This window comes from Nansenia antarctica (assembly GCF_963989245.1).
Source record: "Nansenia antarctica genome assembly, chromosome: 10".
NCBI classification, from domain to species: Eukaryota; Metazoa; Chordata; class Actinopteri; order Argentiniformes; family Microstomatidae; genus Nansenia; species Nansenia antarctica.
In genome coordinates this window covers 11533077-11558862 of record NC_137680.1, presented here as the reverse complement: position 1 = coordinate 11558862, position 25786 = coordinate 11533077, and the positions used below count along the sequence as shown (strand labels likewise).

Here is a 25786-nt window from a genome sequence, read left to right as displayed (position 1 = left end):
CCCATAGGGTAAACTTGCGGTCCCCAGTCTCCATGTCCCACATGGACACCTCGTTGTTGCCCTGGACCGCTACAGAACAAACACATATCAACATGACTGATCCCCTCAGAGAGGGAACCAACTGGAAACTCATCATGAAGGCATATGTTCTAACTGTTAGTTCTGTTGCTTATCTATATAAAAAAAAGTATAAATACATTGTCAAACATTAACAGTGTAAAATCTAAACATAACGCTGGATGACTCAAATCCTGTGTTTGAGATCAAGTATATACAGCTTATTTCAGCCTCATAATGGCTTCCCTGACTTTCTTAGACACCTCTTTGGTCCTCATGTTGACAGACACCAATAGAACAAAAAGAAGACGAAATATGTATATCCACTGTATATATGAAGACCTCTTGAATTACCTGCAATGACAGATGATTGGTAAAGCGGGTGCATGAGCAGCCTTCTGATTCGTGCTCGGGCAGGATGGGAGTGGTTTGAGATGGGGAGTTGGAACCGCATGTCCCAGCAGGCCATAGTGCCGTTGCTTGTACCTGTGTGTATAAGAGCATGGGAACATCAGAAACCCCATATATACAGAGTAAAAAACACCGTAAGGCCATAGAGCGTGATTAAAAACAGGATTCAATGGTGAGCCGCCAAACCCCTGCCAGATCACTCCATATTTCCACCTCGGTTGGCCGCCTGGCACCGCCGCCTCTACGTGGATGCAACAATCGCTTTACTCGATCACAGCTTTTCACTGTCCTGGTGCCCCGCTGACGGAATGAGCTTCCCACTGCTGTCAGGATTGCAGAATCACTACCTAGTTTCCACCGCAGACTGAAGACTCATCTCTTCAGGCTACATCTTGACTGTCCCTCCTAAAGATCCCTTCATCCCCACTACCCCCTGTACTGTTCTCTACTGTAAATACATTTAAAAGAATGATAATAAAAAACAAACAAACTTGTGACTACCAATGGCCTTTGTGACAAAGCTTTGTGACTACCAATGGCCCCTGGCACTAGCTTAGATTTGTTTTTCTTATGATTGATGGATAGATGTAAGTCACTTTGGATAAAGGCGTCTGCTAAATGTCAAAAAAGTAAATGCTATGAACATGATGAAGCAAATTCAACACAAGTGGTCACATTACCAGTTAACATTATGTTATCGGACTCCAAAAGATAGTTCATGGTCAATAATGACTGAATCATATCGGATCCTAGATTCATTAAGAATACCCCAAATGTTATTTTATCATGCCCTCAAGTTAAGATAAATCGGCTTGCGAGGAGTTTATGCTCAGGCTAACATCTAAGCTGATTACTCACTATATCTCGTTAACAATGCATGTGGACATTAAAATGGAACATTGACAAATGGAGAGGGTGCGGAGGATGCATTTCTTCCGGATGTCCGCCATTTAATTCTAAATAGGCTGACGCCACCAAAATCCGTCTACATGACAACACCCATAACACCAGCGCTGGTCCCTTCCAACGGCAAAAACACGCACGCACGCACACACACACCAACACTGACCTAGGCAGAGCCAGCACTGGTGCATGTCCACGGTGAAGGAGGTGATGAGGCCCAGCCGGAGGTCGTGGCGGAGGGTCCAGGCGTTGGAGTTGGAGCGGAGGTCCCAGCCCACCAGAGAGCCGTTCACCGTGGCGTACGCCAACACCGACTGGGCGCCCGAGTTAAAATGGTGGACGTCCACCACACAGCCATCGTCCTTCTGATCAAGGAGCCTGAAAGGTGTGTGTGTGTGTCGGGGTGAGGGTGCGTGCGTGCGTGCGTGTGTTTGTGTGTGTGTGTGTGGGTATAACAACAGATATTCATGTCCTACTTTGGCTAACTAATAGAGACATGTAGTACAGCTACATGCAACTGCACCATGAAATCAAACCCCTTGTCACACACAGTGACTGTGTGACTTAACACCTGTAAAGTGTGCTATTCACAAACGCGTATTTAAGTTTGTGTTGACTGAATAGAACATTAAGGGCTGGTTTCATAAGACTTAAGCCTCGTCCTGGACTAAATCACACTTTCAATGTAAAACCTCTGTTGAAGATGCAAGGCGTAAGCCTTGTCTGTGAAACCAGCCCCAAAAGTTATGTTTTGATAAAACCATAATGGCAGCATCGATGCGTACCTGGTCTGAAATGGGTTAACTTTGGGTGACTTTGGCGGCTTGTTAGCCTCGATGGCCAGGAGCTGGATGGATCCATTGTCTGAGGCCACAGCCAGGTAATGTGAGCCTTGACAAAATGTTAGGGTCTTCACATGTCCCCCGATGCGAGAATACGTCAGGACTGATCTGGAATCAAAGAGAATGAAAGCATGTTTGATTTCAGTCTGTTATGCTGAACCCTAAAGCCACAAAAACGTATTTTATTCTAGCAAAACAGTGTGTGTGTGTGTGTGTGTGTGTGTGTGTGTGTGTGTGTGTGTGTGTGTGTGTGTGTGTGACCCGCCACAAGTTTGTTTTTGTATGCAGCTGAGGAAAGGGGTTGGAAAAAAAGCAATATCATCTAAAATTCATAGACAGCATTAGATAAATATATTGGACTATACATTGTTTGTTTGTTTACATTCTTGTTTTTGACCCTTATGTTTTGCATTATGATGAGGCATTTCTAAGTTATAGTCTTGAAGACTCATATATGTGACAGTGGCTGGTGAAAGTCAGCAACCGTGAAGTCGCGCAAATTGAGAATAAAAAAAAGAAAAAGGTTTTTTAGCACAATATGTTATGTTATGTTAATATGTTTTTTCATATTACAAAACTTTAAATGTTGAAGAGCCCATTCAATATATCAGTTAACACTCAATACAGCAGTTATAGGATCTCCACCAGCCTCCCCACCCACCATGTGTTCCTGTTCACACTACAGTACCTGGTGGTGGTGGTTTTGCCCTCCATCTTCTGGCTGTCCCAGACCTTGACAGTACCATCATTGGAGCCCGTGGCAAAAATAGAGTGCTCATCTGAGACACGGATTCTGTTAACGGCAGACTTGTGCTCGTGGAGATGGGCCACTAGGAGACCCTTAGGGTGCCACCCTGAAGAAATAAACAGAGAAATACATCGTCTCAAACTAAGTAGTGTTGAGAAGCCCTGACTTAAGTCAAAGTACATCTAGGGATTGTTGCTATGCTTCGACTGGATTTTAACTTAGATCACACATTTTTTTTAAAAAGGAAGGGGATTTTAAATTTGAGAAGAAAAAAAAGTTATTTCCCACAAGTTAATTTCAACCTTTCTTGCGTCAATGGCACTACTTTACCCGGCGGCGGTGGCCTGCTCTCCCACTCTGCACTCTCCATCATCTGCTTGGCCATGCGCTCGGCGCTGCACTGCTCCCTCTTCTGCTGCACCAGCTGTTGAAGCTCCGCCTTGCAGGTGTTGAGGCGGCGCTGGTAGGTGGAGGCTCCGCCCAGAGACTGCGCCACGGGGATGGTAGTGGGCACTGTGGTCTTCCTGGTCTGGCCCATCCCTTCAGCCACCTGAGGGGAGATGGAGGGGGGAGAGGTGATATATAGCACACAACTGAGTGAGACACCCATTTTAAAATAATCCCAAGTTTAATCGATAAATCAACTGATCAATCACTAAGGTGAACCATCTGTATATTCATCAACAAACCCTCCGGGACCAGGGTAGGTGACTACTATTAGTAACTGAATCCTTTTTTTTTTTTTTTTTTTTTGCGAAGATAGCACCAGTCATCTGCGGAAACATTTGCTAGCTTTCCATCTAACTGTGTTCTCACATCCCTAGTGACTGCTGCAGGAAAAGCCCCCACCCTCCCCAACCATTTGAAAGATGTCGTTACCTACCATTGATGGCTGCGGCACCGTGGTCGCTGGCTCCTGAGAGCCAAACATGCTTTTCCACTCTTCGTTCATGTTGGAGTCCTGCTTTGTGTGTTTCCGTGCTGAGAGGAGAACAAATGACAATTTAATTTCTGTTTTGACCAATGAAATAGGTTATCTGGTATCTGTCTATCATTTAGCAGACACTTTTATCCAAAGCGACTTACAATTAGAGATTACAGGGACAGTCTCCCTGGAGTAATATAGGGCTAAGTTCCTTACTCAAAGGCACACTAGTATCCACTAGGCCCCACTCCCCCCCCACCACATTCATTATTCAGAATCAACAAACAAAGAACATAAACAGGTAATAATCTACAAACATTTGTTTAGAGGCAAATATGTGGATTCCTAGGAAGAATTCCGAGGAATATGCCATGAATGAAGGACTACCACTTCTAACCTCAAGAACATACTAGGCCTTAAAGGACAGGCTTTAAATCAGTGATCCAAAGTTGCAAATTGGCTGACCCACCAATATAATTTTTCCAGTTTTCCACTGTTCCATTAGCAACTGCAGACTGCGGCTTCAAAGGAGCAAAGCCTTTAGTAGTGCTCTACAAAGTTGCATGTTGGGTGAATTCAATGAAATTCTAATATTTTCATGTCAGGGTTTCATATGAAATCATTCACCTGTCTCCTTAACCGATTTGGATTGCCATTAATGTTCAAGAGAAACAATCTTGTCAAATCCTGACAGCTAAATATTTCGATTTAGACAGCTAGATAGATTGGACCTCACTTGCTAAGATGAGTTGGAGGTGGCCAATGTAGGTGTCTTTAGGACCCCTACAGCTAACAAAGCTCCAGCGATAGTCATAGGTTGATAGCATGATTGATTTCCTAAGAATTCTGAAATTCAACTTTTTTAAGTGCACCTTAATCCAGAGAACTTTTAAGACAACCAAACTTCAGGACTCTAAGGCAGTGTTTCTCAACCCTCTCCTCGGGGTGCCCCAGCCGCACCACATTATTTGATCTGTTCCACCACCAGCTCACCTGATTCAACTAATCAAGTACAAAGCAATTATGGTTTGTACTTGATTAGTTGAATCAGGTGAGCTGGTGGTGGAACAGATCAAATATGTGGAGCGGCTGGGGCGCCCCGAGGAGAGGGTTGAGAAACACTGCTCTAAGGTATCAGGACATTTTGGGTGAGTAGTTAAATCAGTCACCAGCCGCCCAACATTCCATTAGGACACTCCCATGCGATTGTTACATACCAGCTGCAATACAAAGTCAATATATAGCAAACAAGTTATGTGGCAGACATAACTATTCAACTGAGGGACCCCACAAAGACAATGGTATTTATTTTGACAGCTATTAGTAACAGAGTAGCATTATTATTGCACTCAGATGGATTACATTTTACTTATTGTGTAACTTCTTTTAATATCTAAACGTGTATATTCAATTTAATGAGGCTACATAGGTGTACATATATGATATATTGGGGGAAATTATGTTTGAATGGGATGGGATTATTTGTTATTTCAACAACCACCATGCTAATTAAACAACTTTAACCACATCAACAATATACCAGATGCTGTGGCGATGAAGTCTGCAAATCAAAAATAAAGAAAAGTCATTGATCTTAACCATGAGAACACATCGCATTCATAACTCCATGATTTTAATTCGATCCAGATACAGACAAACCACACAAAGTGACACTGAACATTAACACTGCTGTTGCACATGTGCATTTCAGATAGCCCCAACGCAATATTCTGCATATAGAGCACCAATAAGGACATTTTGTGACCATGAGGTGGCACTGAACCCTACCTCTCTTGTCATCGGCCTCCTGCTTGGGTTTGACCAGGTCCACCTGACGGCCCATGATGCCCAGCGTTGCCAGGTCGATGACCCCGCTCTGTGCCACCTCGCCCAGGTGGCTCTGGTCGCCCATGTTGGCCTTGGCCTTGTTGGACTTGAGCATGAAGTCCTTCAGAGCCAGCAGCTTGTCCTCCTCCGCCTCAGTCATCCCCTACATGCACACACAGGTTACACTTCACTGTACTGTCCCCTACATGGAACACATGGGTTACACTTCACTGTACTGTCCCCTACATGGAACACCCAGGTTACACTTTACCCAGAATTAAAGTATGTACCCTAACATTTACCCAGAAATAATTTGACAACCTCAGTTTAATGTCTCATCCAGAAGTCAGTGCCCCATTCATTGCCGATAGAGTATTAAACTCTACATTAATATATATATACATTTATATATCTGTATTTGCCCTTTTTTCACCTAAATGCCAGTGATTTTGCCCTCTGACCTGAGAGAGAAGCTTCTTGAGCAGCTGGGCGATGGCGGGGTCCTCAGGAATGGGACACTCTGGTATTGAGCCGTTGCGCTTCCTCTGCCGTAGCAGCAGGTGGCGAAAGAGGCTGCCTATGTCTTTGGAGCGTAGTGAGTAGTCAAAGATGGAGCGGCTCACGGGCTCCTTCAGGACGCTCAGCAGGACGATCTCTTTATCGATCTGGGGAAAACAAACCACATGTCATACCATAACACAACACTACAATCCATGGGTTCTTCCATAATACAACACTACAATCCATACTACGTAGTAGGAACACTAACTAGGATATACTACTGTATATCTTTGGGTGTTGGTTCCCATTTAATGGTACAGCAATGTGCAAGGTGTGTGATAGAGCACACAGCGATGACAAGCCAGTCCTACCTGTATGATAGGCTGGGTGATGAAAGGGTTCAGGTGAGGCATCAGCTTGCAGTAGACGTCAGCGATGTTGAGGTGCTGGGCCACCACGGTAATGAAGCCAACAGCCCCGTAGCGGATCCACAGGTTGGGGTGGCACAGGAACGGGGCTAGGGGAGGTCAGGGTTGAGAACCAGAAATAATAATAGAAGACCCCATACTAATAGTACAACCAATCCAATCAAACACCAAAACAAATAGCCAAACTGAGAGTTGGATGACTCTCCATCTCACCTAATATTGCGGAGGCCACGACAATTCAAGCATCTTTCTTTTGCTTTCTCTCCTTTATACTATCTGTTTCAAAACCTTCCAACCCTCCTCTCCCGTTCTATCTAACCCCTCCACTATTTCATACTTCTCTCCCCTCCCTCTCCATCCCCCCCACCTCTCCCTCCCTCTCCCGTACCGATGTCACTGACAAACTCGTAGATGTGCGGCTTCTGCAGAAGGCCCAGCTGGCACATGCAGGTGAGGGCGTTGAGGGCCTTGTAGATGACAAACTCCTCAGCGTCGCTCAACCCCTGCTGCAGGAGGGGCTTCAGGATGGAGGAGCTCTGCCAGCCCACATAGGCCGCCACGCCTAGAGGGGAGGGAGAGGGGTTGGATGAAGAGGGTGAATTGCAGCAAAATGTACTTTTTGCTCTAGGCACAGGGTCAGCCATAATCAGCGCCCCTGGAGCAATTAGGGATTAAGTGCCTTACTCAAGGGCACAACGCTAGTGGTAGGCACCTTAGATATGATACCAGAAACCACACTATGTCTTCCTGTGATGAATTGGTTGCATCTTTATTTGATGCAGATTCTAGTATTTTAGTACTGTTTGCATGAATGGCCTCTGTACCGGTCTTTATTTGTGTGCATGTGTGTCGTTGCGAGTTTGTGTTAACTACCATGACTTTGTGTGTATTAACATCCTAACCCTTCAACGTTTGCAGATTACAAAGAATTGGACAGGTAGTTAAAAGATGGAAGAAGCTTTCATAAGGCCATTGGGGTGTTCGATAATGTCAGAAGGTTCCAGAAGGACATTGCATGGTTTGCTGGAGCCAACATCTTCAGAGCTGCTAAGACATTGGTTGACACGCTCCTTACCCAAGATGCAGTATCCAAAGATCTCCATGTTGTAGTGTGCTTTTGTCAACATGAAAATAGAATTGCCTGCCTATTTTGTTTCCAATTAACTGTCAAATGTTCCAATATTACAAAACACATACAAATGAAGTTGCAAATTTGAATAGAACCATCTGATAGCAGCTTTCACATGATATTGACGGTGGGGAAAGCCTTACCCACGATACTGTCAAAGAAGGCGCCCCGCAGATGCCAGTCATTCTTGTCGTTGAGGAAGGTGATCATGTGTGATAATAGCACATCGTTGGCCTTCTGTCGGCCAAAGAACACACACAGTCTGGTGATCCCGTTCTCCATCAGCGACTGTTTCACAATGTTCTCAGAGTCGCTGAGGAGCGTCACCACCTTCTGCTGCACCATCTCGTGGAGGGCCTGCAGTTCTGAGAGAAGAGAACTCGGATCAACGGGTCTACTGTCGCTGACCAACACAGTGACACATTGGGTAGTTGAACAATTGGTTGGCAGCCAAATATTAAAGGAAATAGTGCATTAGGCCATGACTATGAGCAGGGGGGTCCTTAAGATTACCTGAGTCGTAGTTTTCGTTGGGGTGAAGAGTCTCTTCAGCATCCTCTCCGTTGAGGTCGTGCTCCATGTTCAGGTTATTCTCCTGAACAAGCTCTAAAAACCGCAACGCTGTCTCAGCCAGATGGGCTATGTTCTCTACATGAGAGGGGGGGCGGGGAACGAGAGAGAGAGATAGAGAGAGGGAGGGATGATTACCATGGAAAACGCTAAGCAATCTCTCATTTTCAGAAAAATTCCGTAGCACCTCTTTAAACCCGAATGGAGTCATAACTTTATCAGGCGTACTCTATCTGTGCAGCGATAGCCTAGGGGACAAGGTCAATTCTCTCCCAGATCACCTGCGTATGCCAGCCTGACGATGGTGGCGTCGTCCTGGGCCAGGTGGGCGATGCCAGGTAGGATGTACTCGGGGTAGATGTTGATGTCATTGCGGGGCACCTCCTTCACTAGCGCCAGCACCTTGGCCAGGGTGCGCACGGCCTGGGCCCGGACGCGCGGCACGGTGTCGTTGCAGAAGTGCAGCAGGTAGGGCGTGATGCGGTCCAACAGGATTTCCACGCTCAGCCTATCGGCCAGGTGAAGCACCAGCTCCAGGGCCGCCAGTTTGGAGTCGCAGGAACGCAGCGTCTGCAAGCAGGAGGTGATGACCGACACCAGCACCATCAGGCCCTGCTCCTCCCTGGCGCTGACAGTGCTGGAACCCGATTCCTTGGCCGCTTTCTCCAGCTTCTCAGAGGAGGCGCCTCCCACTCCACCACGGAGGTTATGGAGAATGTTGTCCAAGTCCTTGCGGATGACCAGCACGCGCTCGTCGGCCGACTGAAAGGTCTCTTTGGCGAACTGGGCCATGTAGGGCTGCAGGAAGGTGTAGAAGATGTCAGGGAAAGCGTTCCCCCTCTGCTGCTTCAGATACTCCTCCGCGGTCAGTCGCTTCTCTGGCTCACGCTGCACCATCTGGGCCACCTGAGAGGTGCACAGTACAGTTTATTGCAAGTTACCAGGTTTCAAGAACTTTGATTTCTAATACAGTGCCCTGTGTAAGTAATGAGACAGTGAAGCATGTTTTCTTCTTTTGGCTGTACACTCAAAAACTGTTTGGATTTGGTATCATGGTGAATATCACAAGTAAATTCTTAATTTTCTATTGTGAAAATAAAACATTGACTATTACCAGCTCTCTGATACTTTGGTCCTCAATTTTCATGAGAACTTGCTCAGGCTGAAAGTGCCCTTTGCGATACGCCAGCAACTGGGAAAGATCAAAGAGCGGGACTCCTTCTGAGAAGAGCTCTGCAATCACACAACCTGAAACAAATAGAGACATGGGGTTCATCACAATGTGATTACAGCTGTTGGCCAGATAACATGTTGTACAACATCTGTCCTCTTAACTGACCACACACAAATCATACATTGCCAAACCATGTTTAATTGGCCTTGGTATGACAACTCGCTAATAAGTCGCCTAGGTTTTTTATTGATTTATTAGAATGAATGCTTGAACTCACATCTAACCCTCTGAGGATAAGAATGTCCACCTGCTTTGGGGTTGGTTTCCCAGACACAGATTATGCCTAGTCCTAGACTGAAATGCATTCTCAATGGAGAATTTCAATATATATTGTTATTTTGTCCAGGACTAGTCTTAATCTGTGTCCAGTAAAATAGCCCTTGATGTTTGGGGCACCTTCAGGCCAGCCTGAGAAAGACTTCAAAGGGAAACACTGTCTTTGGCCCATACCTTTCTATAAGAACACATTTTTGAAAGGTACCTGCTGAGAAGATATCCATGGCCTGTTTCAGCTCTCCCCTGGTCCTCTGGCCATTGCTGGTGAGGTCCACCAGAGGAGTGTTTTGGTCGCTCTCTGTGGTGAACATGCTCCCATCTACAAACCTCTCTGGAGCAATGTAGCACGTCCTGCGTCGGGATGTGTCGAAAAAGTAGTTGAAGTCAGATGGGTTGTCCTCTGGTAGGTAGGTGGGCTTAAAGCTGGCGAAGTCTGTAAGCAGCACCCAGTTCCAGCTGGTCACCATCACGTTCTCCGTCTTGATGTCACCATGACGCACGCCTGACTTGTGCGCCTGGTCCACAGCCGTGAGGATCTGGAAGGCCAGCCAGCGCTTCTCCACACCGTTGAGGAAAGGCCGCGTGCTGATGCGGTCATACAGGTTGTCCCGCACATACTGCCGGAAGAGGATGGCCGCCTTCTCTGTGAGCGAGGCCTTCTGGAAGGGCAGGCAGTTCTGGCAGGAGTGCAGCCGGATCTTAAGCTCCTCCAGCTCCTGTTTATAGCTGGTGAGGGGCAGGGAGGGGTCCTGGATGGCAAAGACCTTCACCACCACCAGGCCTTCTCTGTGCTTGGCACGGGCCACCTTGAAGAAGCGGGTGCTGCCCAGGCTCTTGTCATATTCGTGATCGTGGATGTCAGAGAAGTAGCTGTCAACAGAGAGGATCTGGGAGGGGGCGATCCCTGCCAGCTGATTTCCCATGGCTCCAGTGCACTTGACCAATGGTTTGGATTTGTCTGTGCTGCTATTATTCCTAACCAAAAGTATTCACAAGTTAATCCTCAACTCATACAATCACTCACTGCAATTGTCTACGAATGGCTGCCTAATGGGCTCTGCCATTGATAAGGTCATGTGACGTTAGATATTAGGCTATATGTTCTAAATAGAGTTACCACATTGTATCAACTGAGCAGTAAAAATCGACTACGTAGGCTAAAATCATGTGGAAAGTTTTCTGATGGTAGGCAAGCAGTAAGAAGACAGCAAGGACTAACTAGCCACGGGGAAATCCCATAGATAGGCTAGGTACAACATGTTGCTTTCATGGCGCAGGAGCAGCTTGTATGATGTATGTAAACATGTTGAAACGGTGTGTCACCTGACTGGAGCGAGCTCTATGCATTGCCTGGCTGTCACTCTTCGTTCAGTGGTGATGACAGTGCAATATCATCATGCCTATGACTAGTTGGTAGTTTCATGTGTATAGAAAAGGAAAATAATAATACACACACGAATACACAATTTAGTCGGTGGCTTTGCTGATCGATGTAGTACTTACTTAAGTCGCACACAAAATCCACGTGACCGTTAAGGATGATGAAAGTGCAGTAATATTCAGGGTATTGTTGACCAGTTACTGTACTCACGCCTATGCATCATTCAATTATACCAAGTATGCCGATTACTCTGGAGCCGATATGATCTCAATAAATTGTGCAAAAGTGACATTTCCTGCAAATGTGTTACTTAAAAACATCTGATAATGGGGCTATGTTGTAAAGCCATTAGATAGCTAGCTAGCTAGTAAACACAGATCATCGGTTCCGGGTCAGTTTCGAGAATCCGCATTCAAATCCTTCACAATAAGAGCACATGTGTATGTATACCTATGAACAGCCCTCGTGGGAAAGGTCGAACGGATGGTACACACACATTTCCGATGTAAAAGTACCGTACATGCATATTAGCCTCTACATATTCGACTGTGCACAATGACCTGGGGGGATTCTAAGCCCATTTGTATGGGCATAGATCTGTGCCACTAGAATCTGAATCTGAATTACTGACTTTGAATTTGAATTACTGACTTTGAATTTGAATTGCTCAATTTGAATTAAAAAAAAGACTTTGAATCACATAATTTGAATTTGTATTGTTTAACTTGAATAACTGAATTGAATACAAATTCAAATTATGTGATTCAAAGTAAAAAAAAAAAAAAAAACTAACCACAGTAGGTACACAACAGTTAGTTGTAGAAGCCCAGTCTCGGATTCGTAAACATAGGCCATAGGGATGTGGTGGTTTAAAAGGTAGCGGACAGCTAAACGACGACTCACATCACGGTTTCTACATGAACTTATGCTCAGTGTGTTTTTAGATCTAGGGTTAGGGTTCACTCTGGCTATTAGTTTGCGTAATCAGGGTTGCCAGGTCTGGCAAAAAATGTCCAGCCCAATGGCCACTCCCAACACCCGCCCATAAAGCCTGAACACTAGCCAACAGTCTTTTATTTTTATTTTGTATTTATCAGATGAGAGATGTCACATGTCTCATAATGACAATCTAAATACAATTGGTCAAAACTGCTTTACTTTGTTCTCTGCATTAATCCCTTTTGTTATTTTGTTCATTACACCAAATTATTCATTATTAAAGACGTGATTTATAGTGAATAGTTTGAATGGATTACAAGATTACACAATGTTAAAATGATATTATGTTCAACTGGAGTTTGCAGTTTGCTTTTTTTCGTTAAAAAAAATAATTCGGGCACAATAGGAGTTAAACAAGGTCATGAGGGAAAAGTTTGTAGCTAGTGCTGCCTGTTAGTTTGTTGTTCCCACTTGTTTGCGCTCTTTCAATACCTTCCCCTTCCTCCTCTCCTCACTCCACACACTCAGCAACAATCTGCCTCATTGTCAGCAGCAGTATGGAGTTAATCTTGAGCCAACAACAACAACAACAACAAACAACAAACAACAACAACAACAAACAACAACAAACAACAGGTTTAGCAAACAAATATTTTAATTTAGCAAAAGAAAGTTGAGCTTTGTAAACAAATGTTTTGGAGTTGAGAACAAACCAAAAATATTTAAAATTTGCGAATCTATGTTTTTGCTTACGGATCTATGTTTTTGCTTACAAAGTGGATTTTTTTTCTCACAAAATATTTCTTTGCTTTTGATTTAATTTGGCTCAAGATTAACTCCATACACGCCGCGACCAATACATTTTCACCCGCAGCCTCGTTACTCGTTAGTAGCCCAATTTACCGTGAAAAACGCAGACATATGGAGATAGATTTATGATGTGTTTATGATATAAATCTATCTCCATACAGACATGGCAACCGTGAACTCTCGGAAGCGGCGTCTATCACCTGACGTAGCCCCGCCCCCTTTCGCGTCTAGCGTGTGACCTCACCGGCCACCGTCAGAGAGACGCGACAGAGGATTTGACGGAAGATGCTGAAGAAACGGGAGCTGCTGGTAAGTTTCCGGATTATGCGATTTTGAAATAATAATTTATCATATCTACGGAATAGCAGTCGCCCCATGAAGGAGTTCTATTTACAACTGAACACGTTGATAACATTCATGTAGCGTTGGTCATCGAGGACAGTGATCACGGTGAGCGAGGGAGACATTTAATGGAGGTCCTCCTCCGTGTTCATGGATGGCGAGCGTGTTGTTGAAATGATGACATTTGTGTTTACTTGCCTGTCAGGTGTTTCCCTGTCAAACATAAGTCAATATTCATGTTTAGTCATGTTTGAATGAGCAAATATTAGATTTCTAGATCACACGCAATGTTATATTTGCTGTTTATTGTTTTGGGTTGAATAATGATGGTAGATTTACCAGCATCATCATGTAAGGATTATATCTACTAATTTGCGCGGTGTACAGGCCTGCCCAACTTTGAGTTGTAGTGTCCTGTCGTTTAAAATACATGTTGGTTTACGAATGGGTGATGTGAATTGCAGCACAACAGAAATGTGTCTTATGACTTATTGTCCCTTCGGTGCAAGCTCAGACACGCTAAATATGTGTTGGTTTATGCTCGTGTAAACCCAAAGCAATGTCAATTGAGCAGTAGCGACTAGTACTATGGTACAAGCAATTAGGGTTTAAGTGCCTTGCTCAAGGGCACATGCAGCTCCCTTCTGAGGTGGGGAATCGAACCAGTGACCTTCCGATTGCTAGCCGGCCTCTCTAACCTCTAGGCTACCGCCGCCCTGTAGCTCAAGAACCAAAAGAGTTATTTTCAAACTCAATGTATCACATGACATGATAGCTAACACTAACACCCCACTCTTTCTGCAGACATTTTTTAATCTTAATTTGGAGTAGGCCTAGATATTTAATAATTTTCGTGACATGTGGTTGAATAAAAGGTCTGTTTTTTAAAGGTCATTCTGCTAGCAAACTTTGAAGCTGCACTGCTGTGAGACTATAGTTGTTCGGTGAGAGGGCTATGTAGATTTGAGTGTCATCCGCGTAGTTGTGGTAGGCAATTTTGTTCTTTTTTATTATGTGTCCCAATAGAAGCATACATGTAGAGATTGAATAGGAGGGGGCCAAGGATTGATCCTTGGGGAACCCCACGTCATTTTAATTTGGTCGGACACAAAGTTGCCAATGGAGACATAGTAGCTTCTGTTATGTAGGATCTAAACCAGTTTAGGGCAGTGCCCGAATGTCCTACCCAGGTTTTTAGTCTATCTATTAGAATGTCGTGGTCTACAGTGTCAAAGGCAGCACTAAGATCTGGTAGTGCCAAAACTGAGACTTTGTCGGTGTTTACACAAATGTCATTATGGACCATAATAAGGGCCGTTTCAGTGCTATGTAGCCTGATTGAAAATCATTGAAGAGATAATTTTGGGTCAAATAATTACTAAGTTGATCGTGGGCAATACTCTAGAGTGTTATCTGCGTTTGTCATGCATGTCAGTGGAACTTGGTAATATATGATATTATAAATAATATGATAAAACATTTGTTTTACCACGTTAAGGTTTCCAAATTAATAGGGCTGCAACTAACGATTATTTTGATAATCGATTAATCTGCCGATTATTTTTCCGATTAATCGGATACAAATGGAAAAAAACAGATTTCTTTAGCAAATTTTATTTTATGTTTTCTAAATCAGCCAGGCCTATACATATACATGTGCAAAATGAATAAGTATTAATACAAAATAATAAATAATATAAATAAAAAAGGCTTTGCTACATCAAATAGGTTTAACAACAGGCCATGGACTATGGCGGTAGATTGTTTCAATAAAGTAATTGAACTCTAGCTCAATACATGCATTGTTTTAGGTAATAATAACTTTGCTTAATGTAAAGGTCAGTAACCCAAAGTGCAATATAGGCTACAGACAAGACACTAATGTTTTTATATAACAGATATGCTCCAAAACAATGCAATGTGTCCTCTCACTCCATACAATAGGCTAGGCTACAGTCAGTGTCTCACTCTAACTCACGGGTAGCTTGGTAGGCTACCACTAGCTAGCCTTTAGCTTATCACCTCTGCTCTACCACTGACGTTGGCCAGCTAGCTAAATACACTTGTCATGCAATATTGAATTCATGAATGCGAGCAAACACTCACTGGCTATCGCATTACATTACAGTCATTTAGCTGACGCTTCGCCAGAACTCACAAGTGCATCTCCTTACTAATACAAGTGACTATGAGCATACTCCGGTGCTGAAGGCATAGAATGCGAATAGCAAGCTAAAATGTAAGCTTTAAATGTAGCCGCCGCGCCGGCTCCACAAGACAGCGTGGCGTGCGTCAACAGGAAGTAGGTTTGTTATGGAACAAGACCCGACGAATTTCATTATCGATTTTTATCGATTTCATCGATTCGTTGTTGCAGCCCTACAAATTAACCACGATCGTTAATGCATTACACGGACAGCCTTAGTAAAAACCCATTGGTTTATCGGGAAACCCTGGTTAAGGTAAAAAGTGGTCTCTCCTAAGGTAGGAATTACGGTAGGTAGGCCAACACCTTTAGGCTAGATTATATCATGTTACAAGAAACATGTCCAGATCACAACTGTTGAAGCAATGAAAATTACATATAGGCTAGGCTAAATAATTCATAAATTTGTATTTAAACAATTCATATGAGGTCAAAGTACATATTGTCGGCTTTCATTTCAGGTAGCCTATCTGTTTAAATATTGGTTTCACCATTTAGAAATGACAACACCCTTATTTCAAGGCACCAAACATATTTGGATAGTATTATTATATTTGGAATTGGCTTGGCAGGTGTTTCTAGTTAGTCAGGTGTGTTCAGTGGCATCATTGGTGCAGGCGTAACACTGTGTCCTATTGGCCTGCGGCGCATGGAAAACCAGATCAACCATATTAATCAAAAGCTGTAAAAGGCTGTCAAGTACATCCACAGAGGCTCTGTCTCACTCACGCCGGGTAGGCTAGTTGTGTTCACGATGGTAGGTTTGGATGTTGTCTCGCCATCTGACACGTCATATCAGTGTCTGTGTGTTATAATGCAAATACAATGCATAGGCAGGACAATAATAGGCTAATAATAATAGGCAACGCCTACACTTACAAGTTCTACACAGCTTGGCTACTTCAACCCCTAATTATTGAAGTTAAGTGACCTAGCCTGTGGAATCTTTTTATGGCGAGTCTGTTAGTGGAAATACCTATCACTATGGAATGAGACGCAGGGCAGAGAGGGTGTTAATGGATCGGTGCTGCTGAATGGAGAGAGGGAATGGGGTGTGGAGGTGTTGAGTTTGTGTTTGTTTTAATGTGTGCCTGCTAAAAGCTGGGTTGAGCATTGTGTGGCTAAACCAAATGTGAGGCTCGACTGGTACCTCAGCTCCTCCCGACTCCTCCTCCTTCTTCTCCCTCTATTTATCTCTCTCACCTCCCCATGTCTGCCTGCTTTCCCTCACTCTCACACTCGCTCCCTTTTTACCCTCTCTCTCTCCCGCCTCTCTTTGCGCTTCCCATCTCTCGAGAATGCACTCTTGTTCTCACACTCCCGCGCTTCCCCCCGACCATATATTTCCTCACGTCTCCCTTTCTCCCCTCTGCCAGGTTTCTCCTCTGCTCTCTGTGGACTGACATCCCTCTGTTACCAGCAGCACCCTTCACTGCTGTCGTTCCAGCCCTTTTAATAAGCCAGCCTATGTTGTATGAAGTAGCACATCACCAGTGGTCAGGCTATTTAAAGAGCATTCATCTGGCCTCTGGCAGCTAGTGCCTGTCTCTAGTCTAGAGCAGCAGACCTTGTTCAAGATGGCTCAGTTTTTTTCTTTCTAGGCCCATTGAAATAATACTAATAATAGAAATAATAATAATATTTTCTTTCTAGGCCCATAGAAATAATACAGTCAGTCAGCACTCTTTACAATGTCTCTATGCCCCCTGAACACACAGGAGGGGTCACATTAGATTGATTTAAAAAGTCTCAATTTTCAAAACACATAGTATACCCACAAACTTGCCTTTTCAGACGCAGCACTTTTTTTTTTTTTTTTTTCAGAAACGTTGAGATATTTTGCCTGAAAATGCAGTCTTCTACAATCTTCCATGGATCTTGTTCTCTGTCCTGCACTGGGTTAGCACGTCTCGTCTATGCTGTTTCACTTTCTTCCTTTTCTATAGGTTAGCATGAGAGAAGGGTTCGCCATTTTTAACTGAAGCCAGGAGCTTACGACATTAGGTATTTATGAAACCCCAGGTATCTTGTGAATTGTTATGTAAAGTAGCCTACTGTAAGCTATGGTGAGGGTGTGTTGGAAATGATTAGTGGCCTATTTATGCAATCCACTGCTGAATAGCACGGCTGAGAGCAGCCACATGAGGATGCTGTATTTTTGTCTACACTTCCAAGGAAGGTCACACACGTTCCTTATCAACAATGCCCTTCAGCTATGCATTTATGCATAGTAAACCAAAGTATTCTCTTTAAGTTCACCTGAATCGAAGCCTCAGAATAATAGGCAAGGCTAGAGATTGCATTCTCCTTGTAGTTGGAGGAGACCTGTGACGCTGTTGCCACACTACCTACCATTCAATATGCCGTTTAAAACGGAACAGCCAATCATGTTCACTGGTCTCCACGCTGGTAGTGTTCACATTTTAATTAGGAATTAATTAATATTAATAAGCAATAATGTTTCAGCAATCTCCATGAAAAAAAAAAAAAGAAGCCTGATTGGCTGAAATTTACTCATTTGCTTTTCTCAAGAGTAACCTAATGAAAAGAGGGGATTCGTTGTTGTTCTCGTGACATCACTTATGCTCAGAGCCAATCAAAGTATGAGCGAGCCCCTTGCAGCTTGCACTCGCTCACACACATAGAAGTATGATGCTATGAAGTGTACTACTATGAAAAAAAAAAAATCTCTCCTTTGCAAATCCATGAGAAACCCTCAAAAAGACCTGCATAGTTATTGCCTGGCCATTGTAAGCCTGCTTACGTGGCACATGTACCGTCTTCCTCCCGGTGACTGTTGTTCACTGAGTCATCCACAGAACCATCGCCTCCCAGCAGCCACTGCACTGCCTACCTTCAAAGGAATATCCAAGAAAGTGTGCTATCCCAAAGCGTTCTGTGACAATTCTGAAATCTCCCCTGAACCATTGCAGTTGATCTCTCTGATATTATAACAAACCAAATATTTCTCTGCACCCCCCATTTAGGCCTACATCCTTATCTTTGGCACTTTCTCAGTAGTGGTGTGGAACATATTGACAACATGGTCGTTCAGCACAATGCACATATTGTGTGGTTTCCCAAGTGAGAGGAAGTGATCCAATGACCAACCTGTGAAAACTGATAGGTTGCTTACAGCACAGCCTTACCCACAGCTGCAGGTGGGCATCGCTCTGTTGTCTGTCTGGACGAGTGTGTGTGACTTGGACTGTGAGGTGGAGATTGCATCTCTGCGCCTGCTGTGTAGGCTGTAACCTAAAGGGCTCAGCATGCTCCGTTCGCACTCAGTTTGTGCAAACTAAGTTTCAACATGTTTGCTGCTACGTGGCAGGGCATATTTTGTGCGTTTTTGTTTTGAGTTCCCATCCTGTACCAATATAGCACACGGCAGACTACGCAAAATAGGCTGTGGTAGATCCATGTACTCTTTTGATCTAAATATACTCGTAACCAGACCAACAGAGGCCATCACAATGGAATACATACAACCTATACTCATACCAGACCAACAGAGGCCATCACAATGGAATACATACATGTAGCCTGTGTTTGCAGGAGCAGCAAACTCTCGGCCAAATAAAGTATAGGCTACTAAAAACTCTTCATAATTACGTTTAAAATCCAGGGTCATGGCTGATGAGAAGCAGCAGCAGCAGGAGCTGTAAAACCCCCCTGCCACACATGGTGCTGGGCTGGAATTCGGCTGCCGTGACTTTGAACTTTGAACGTTGCTGCAAACTTCATTTCCGCAAGAAGCGTGTTCATTGTCTGTTTCACAACAGTGATGCATTCATGTGGTTGTTTAGATTGAATGAGAATTCAAGTTTAGAGCATGTCTTTAGGCATGTCAGGAGAATAATAAGCTAATAATAATAGGCTACGCCTACATACATTTTTGCCATTTAGCAGACACCTTTGTCCAAAGCGACTTACAACAAATACATTTGACTACGGAAGTGAATCATCTAGCCACCAGTCATGGCAGGAAAAAGTGATCTATGCTCAGGCCTGGAGAGATTTTTGTCTTCCTACAATTCATTTCTATACAGCTAGGCTATTGCAACCCAATTCAAACATACCACCTAGAGAGTTTTTCAGGGCCGAAAAGTGGAAAGTCTAAAGTGGCCAAGAGTTATTATCTCCAGATTGAAATCCAATTGAATATTTGATTTGCTGAAGAGGGAACTTAAAGCAAAATTACCAAAAGAAAACAACAACAACTGAAGATGGCTGCAGTACAGGCCTGGCAGAGCATCGCCAGATAAGATACCCTGCGTCTGGTGGGGTCAATGGGTCTCAGACTTTAGGCAGTTATTTCATGCAGAGGATTGTCAACCAAATACTAAACATAAGTGCTTTATTTATACATTATAGGATTTTTTTGGGAGCCCTGAAATAGGGGGGAGTATGTTTACTGTGCTTTTTCTGTGAAAACAATTCCATGGAATTTACCTGGTAAGGGGCATAATGTGAACGGAATTTCAAGGGAAATCTGCTCAGGCAATTTCCCTGGTCAAGACCTTGTGTAATTCCATGGAAAATGCAGGGAAGGTTTAGTAGTTGTGAACAGAAGAACATTGCCTGGTCCGGCGCATCAAGGGTTACGTATGTCTGATGCAATACGTTTTCACGTGGAACAAGTAAACCAATCACATTTGTTGTTTGTGGGTTACTATTGTTAATCAAATTAGGTTAGTTGATAGTGAGCTAGCTAGCTGGTAGCTAACGACCTGATTAGCTAGTGGTACATAGGCTATAGCTAGCTAACGTTAACTGGTGTATCAACATTAGCCTGAACATGGCGACTTGCTAGGCGGTGTAAACGGTGACAAAGGCCCGAGGGTTGAAACGTGTTCGTTATCTCCTGTATGCATTAAACACAGTTAAAACTTTCCCCCTTTTCCCCTTTTGTTGACTTGGAGAAGTCACCATGTGGGCTATTGTTGTTGATAGTGAGCTACTACTGGACCTTGCGCTAACCTAGGAATGCCATTGCATGTTTGTAAAGGCACAACACGGGAAAGTTAGGGCATTTATCTCATGTATGAACGGCAAAGATCACTGCTGGTCCTGGGTTGGGATTTCATGTAATATTAAGCTAGTTGTTCTTCACTGTTTGTCTGTTATGTCATCCCAAAAAGGACATTAGTAAATCAACTAAATGCTGACTTAGTCATGGTGCCCCAACCCCGCCTTTTTCTTTTTACATTCTATCTTTATCTCTCTCCCTCAAGGTTAGAGGATCCCATTCTGTCATTGCGAGAGATAGGATGGATGAGTTCGCAACTCGCTAAGGGTGTTTTGGAGAACTTGTTACATCCATGAGGGTTTGGCAGCTCTGCACTTTTTAAAGAAATGTGTATCTTAGCTGCAGTCAAGGTTAAAAGACCACGGTTGAGGCACACCTTGCACTCCTCCTGGTGCTTGTCTTATATCTTCGGACACGAAGATGAGGCCTGAGAGGCCGCTTCATCAAGCGTGTCAAATCCATGATCGGACGACTGGTGTGATGCAGCACCTGAGAGACTGTAGTTGATTTAACCTGCAACACCAAAAAATGCAAATTCCAAGAAGCAAATTCGTGGGGGACAACATGTTTGCTGTAGACTTGTTTTTCTGCCTTTCAGTGTATAGGCTAGATATTAACTCATCATTAGTGTTAGACCTATAATACATGAAGTTGAAGGTCTCTTTTGTCCACACGACTCGTTGAGAATGTAGGCTAGGCCTTCAAGGTTAATATTAAAAGAGCCAAGTTGTAATATTTTGATTTACACTCTTATGCTAGTTGTATTCAGATCTAATTACTTCCAGACCAGTCAATATTCAAACAAAAAAAATGGTTACTTGTGTTATTATCCAGTTAAGTTAGTTAGTTAGTTACTTATTAACTGTACAATAGGGTTGGGCGGTAATACGGTATACATATATAATTAGAATTTGTCCCGACTTACGACTCATTACGAACCAAAAGCTATAGGCTAAAGGCTATATGCTTGAACAAACTGTCTGGTCTTTTGCACTAGCAACCTGCCCTTTAATCTCTGTCACATACCTGGCCTTATCACCAAGTGTGACTAAGTATGGGTTTGTATTTGTATCACGATCCTGACGACAGCACATAGTTCTTTTCTAATCTGTTTTCTGCGTTGGAAAAGAGCGATATTTAGTCTCCACCAGGGCTTTGGGCTTTTTTCCCCTTCTCTGCCCATAACCTCATTAATAGAGTTTGACCTGAATCTAATTGTAGTTGCCTGGAAATGATTAACCCTTGAGAGTGGGTCTCTCCTTTGTGCAATGTAATTTCTCAGAAAGCCATAGGGGGGGAGAGAGAGACACACACACACACACACACACACACACACACACACACACACACACACAGACAGAAGGGCACAGAACAAGGATACCCACGAACAGCTATTCCTGCTCTACTTTATCCCAGATAAAGCAGTCAGTGTGGCCTTTCATTCATTAGACTGTGCTGTAGAGTAGGAGAAAAGAAAAGGAGAGAGAGAGCGAGCAGAAACGGGGGGAGTGTGATCCAGGTTTAAGCTCTTGTCACTCTTAATTAGGGGAATCCTCTCATGCGAACAGTCGCTTCTCTTAGCTGAGATCTTAACGGAGAGAGACGAAGAGACTGGGGTAAGACAGAAGAGGTGTTGCGGGTTATGGGGAGAGTTTGGAGATACAGACTTCCTGAAGCGTTCAATGATCCAGATGTGAACAGGAAGTGCAGATGGCGATGACAGTGCAGAGAGCAGGTATTTCACCCCTTGCCTGTCTCACTGCAATGGTCTGTCATAACCTTGGATGAAGTCAATGCCTTTTACACTCCTCGTTATGGTCACCGGTCTGGAGAGTTCAATGGAGGAGGAGAGGTGGCTACAGGTGGTAGTTTAACAGCGAACGGGTGACTTGAAGAACGGCAAACTCACCTTTTGGTTGATCTCAGCCTTTTGGATAAAACTATGACCCCTATTCAACCTAAACTGGTAACAGAGTTTTAAGGATATGTTAAAGGCCATGCATGCTAGTAAGCATGCGATGCGTGTTTCAATTGATATGCACAGTAGATATTCGCTAATATCTCAATCCTAGCAAATGTTTATCTAGGTGTTCAGTGGTAGTGTGTATTGTGTTTCAGGTGTTCAGTGGTAGTGTGTGTTGCAGGTGTTCACTGGTAATATGTATTGTGTTGCAGATGTTCAGTGGTAGTGTGTGTTGCAGGTTTTCAGTGGTAGTGTGTATTGTGTTGCAGGTGTTCAGTGGTAGTATTGTGTTGCAGGTGTTCAGTGGTAGTGTGTATTGTGTTGCAGGTGTTCAGTGGTAGTATTGTGTTGCAAATGTTCAGTGGTAGTGTGTATTGTGTTGCAGGTGTTCAGTGGTGTTGTGTTGCAGGGGTTCAGTGGTAGTGTGTATTGTGTTGCAGGTGTTCAGTGGTAGTGTGTATTGTGTTTCAGCTGTTCCCTTTGCTGCTCGGTAGGTGAGCGCCAGGGTCTTGAATCTGATGCGAGCTGCTACTGGGAGCCAGTGAAGGGTGCGAAGGAGGGGGTTGACATGGGAGAATTTTGGAAGATTGAACACCGGATGGGAAGCAACATTCTGGATGAACTGTGGTCTAGACGGAGGTCTAATGGCGGAGGCGGAGATTCCAGCCAATATTGTGTTGCAGTAGTCAAGAAGGAAGATCACAAACGCCTGGACCAAGAGTTGTGCTGCTTCTCTCGTGAGGAATGGACATATCCTTCTGATGTTGTAGAGGAAGAATCTACAAGAGCGTGCTGTCGCTGTGATGATCACCGCACAGGATAAGCGGTTGTCAAGGATCACCCCAAGTGCCCCGCGGTGGTGTAGCGGTCTAAGCACTGGCCACTAGTGCATGCTGCCCACCGGGGACTGGGTTCGAATCCCAGCTCGCCAGATCCGGATATGGCTGGGGCACACACGGGGAGCGGCATATTGGGCGGCCGCTCCCGAGGGCGGTATAGGAGTATTTCCGGACAAGTATCCGTCGCGCAACAGCGCCCCCGGGGTGCCGGAATAACAGGTGCTGGGCTCGAGGAGCCAGTCAGCTAGTCTGCCTGGCGGCCTCTTCTGGGACTGCCGGCCACGGGGTCGTGCGGCGGATCCTTCGCAATAGGCAGGGGATAATTGGATGCTAGGTTGGATTCAATTGGCTACCAAATTGGGTGAAAAAAGGGATAAAATCTGAAAAACAAATTTAAAACAAAAACAAAAAAAAGGATCACCCCAAGATTATTGGCTGTCTAGGAGGAGATCACAGTGGAATTCTGTACTGTGATGGAGAAGTCTTGGAGAGGGAAGGCTTTTCCAGGGAGGAAGAGCGGCTCAGTCTTCTTAAGGTTCAGCTTGAGGTAGTGGGCTGACATCCAAGCAGAAATGTCTGCATGTCTGTGAGTCAGGGAAAAAGAGAAAGAGTTGAGTGTCATCTCCGTAGCAGAAACCATGTGATTTCTCCAGTTTCTGGCTACAAATGTGTCTCAGTGTGCGTAGAGGTGCGCACAGTTTCTCGCCAAGTTTGTTTTTTATGAATCTCAAAATTGCGGCGTACGCAAGCTTTATAAATGAGGCCCCTGGTAGTTTATTGTGTCGAATGCAGCGGACAGGTCCAGAAGAATGAGAACAGAGGGAGGAAGCTTGAGCAGAGTGTAGGGCCTCCATGACAGCAAGGAGAGTGCCCAGTCTCAGTCCAGAGTGCCCAGCCTTAAAACCGTATTGGTGAGGGTCAAGGAAGTAGTTCTGAAGAAGATAGTGAACAGTCGGTTAAAGACAGCAGAGTACGTTCAAGGGTTAAAAAACTGGGATTAAGTAGTCTTGATTATTGTTTCTGCTTCCGTAGTAGTTTGATCTGCGTATTTGACATGCATTTTTAAGTATGAAGTCCAAAAACTTGAAATTCACCTGACAACAATACACCTCCAGAGAAAACATTTTCATACTGATCACACCGTATCTTAGTAAACTATCCTGTGTGTGTAGTCTTCACCTTTCGAAGTTATATCGCAGTCATAACTGGATTAACTGGGTATCAGGATATCCTGCTCTCTGACATTTGGCACAATAAACTTAAGCCTAAAGAAACAAATATTTGTTCTCCTGGATGGTGTTTGGATTTGACAACATTGGTCAAACCTGTCTTTCTACATTATTTTGCACATGGAAAGCTATGAGATGTAGCTTAATCAGTGACAGCGATTCAACTCAAAGCACTATTTTATGCTGTCGTTCGCAAGGTTGTAACACAACAAAATGTGGAAAAGGAACAGTGGGGTGAATACTTACTGAAAGCACTGTAGCCTAATCCTTCGACGATGTTGACTGAATGAATTTGTTTTAGTGGCCATATGTTTGTTTTATTGGCTATCGCATTAAAGCTCCTCCCTTGTTTACAATGTTATGGACTGCAGAGAGGCTTGTCAAGTGATTGAAGAGGGATACTGTTTCTAGGGCTGGGCAATATGGCTGTGACTAAGATGAGCCAAAACATTATGACCACTGACAGATGAAGTGAATATTCTGGGTTATCTTGTTACAATGGCACCTGTCAAGGAGTGGGATATATTAGGAAGCAAGTGAACAGTCAGTTCTTGAAGTTGTTGGATGCAGGAGAGACCTGAGCGACTTTGACAAGGGCCAAATTGTTATGGCTAAACGACTGGGTCAGAGCATCTCTGAAATGGCTAGGCTTGTGGCGTGCTCCCGGTCAGCAGTGGTGAGTACCTACCGACAGTGGGCTGAGGAGGGACAAAAGCTATCCCAACAGCATATTAGGCAGCAAGTGGTCATAATGTTTTGGCTCATCAGCGGGTACATGAGATATATGTCTGTATTCCTTTTTTTTCTTCTCCTTAATCCTGTATAAGGCTGTATAATGAGCACGTTTGTAGGAAGTACATTTGTCGGAAATCTGCCACAACATTGAAATTCAGTTTGAAATTCCATACAACATCCCCCCCTGAAATGGACTTGGAGTAGCTGTTGTGTTTCTGCATGCGTGCATGCATTTGTTATTATACAACGGTTTGTTCAAATACATAAAATTGTGGTTACTGGTACTTGAGAATGAAGGTTACCATACTGTCAAAATCTGGTTAAATATCTGTCAGTTACGCAGAGGTCTTCATAACTAACAGAAACCAAACAGAATCCTGACAGCAGACGACATGCAAAAGCTGTGACAGATACACTATTCTTCTCTGTTCTTAGATTTTCTCCAGTGAACAGCAGTGAACT

At 44.0% G+C, this 25786-nt stretch overlaps 2 protein-coding genes across 2 annotated transcripts in view; one reads left to right on the top strand and one right to left on the bottom strand.

The window, feature by feature from the left end:
• Positions 1-10774, bottom strand: part of pik3r4 (phosphoinositide-3-kinase, regulatory subunit 4) — a gene marked incomplete at its 5' end in the record, with an annotated part of 13267 nt that extends 2493 nt beyond the window's left edge. Inside the window, 16 exons of the mRNA XM_080540047.1 lie at positions 1-69; positions 412-543; positions 1538-1749; positions 2157-2321; positions 2902-3067; positions 3292-3511; positions 3845-3942; positions 5675-5876; positions 6175-6378; positions 6586-6731; positions 7031-7204; positions 7915-8136; positions 8285-8419; positions 8623-9247; positions 9456-9589; positions 10057-10774. The exon at positions 1-69 is cut by the window's left edge and continues 6 nt beyond it. Of these exons, the coding sequence (XP_080396173.1) occupies positions 1-69; positions 412-543; positions 1538-1749; positions 2157-2321; positions 2902-3067; positions 3292-3511; positions 3845-3942; positions 5675-5876; positions 6175-6378; positions 6586-6731; positions 7031-7204; positions 7915-8136; positions 8285-8419; positions 8623-9247; positions 9456-9589; positions 10057-10774 (3622 nt within the window). The remainder of the gene's footprint in view (positions 70-411; positions 544-1537; positions 1750-2156; positions 2322-2901; positions 3068-3291; positions 3512-3844; positions 3943-5674; positions 5877-6174; positions 6379-6585; positions 6732-7030; positions 7205-7914; positions 8137-8284; positions 8420-8622; positions 9248-9455; positions 9590-10056) is intronic.
• A 2492-nt stretch (positions 10775-13266) lies between these two features.
• The window catches only part of atp2c1 (ATPase secretory pathway Ca2+ transporting 1), a gene marked incomplete at its 5' end in the record, with an annotated part of 38456 nt that continues 25936 nt past the window's right edge, over positions 13267-25786 (top strand). Inside the window, one exon of the mRNA XM_080540010.1 lies at positions 13267-13290. Within this exon, the coding sequence (XP_080396136.1) occupies positions 13267-13290 (24 nt within the window). The remainder of the gene's footprint in view (positions 13291-25786) is intronic.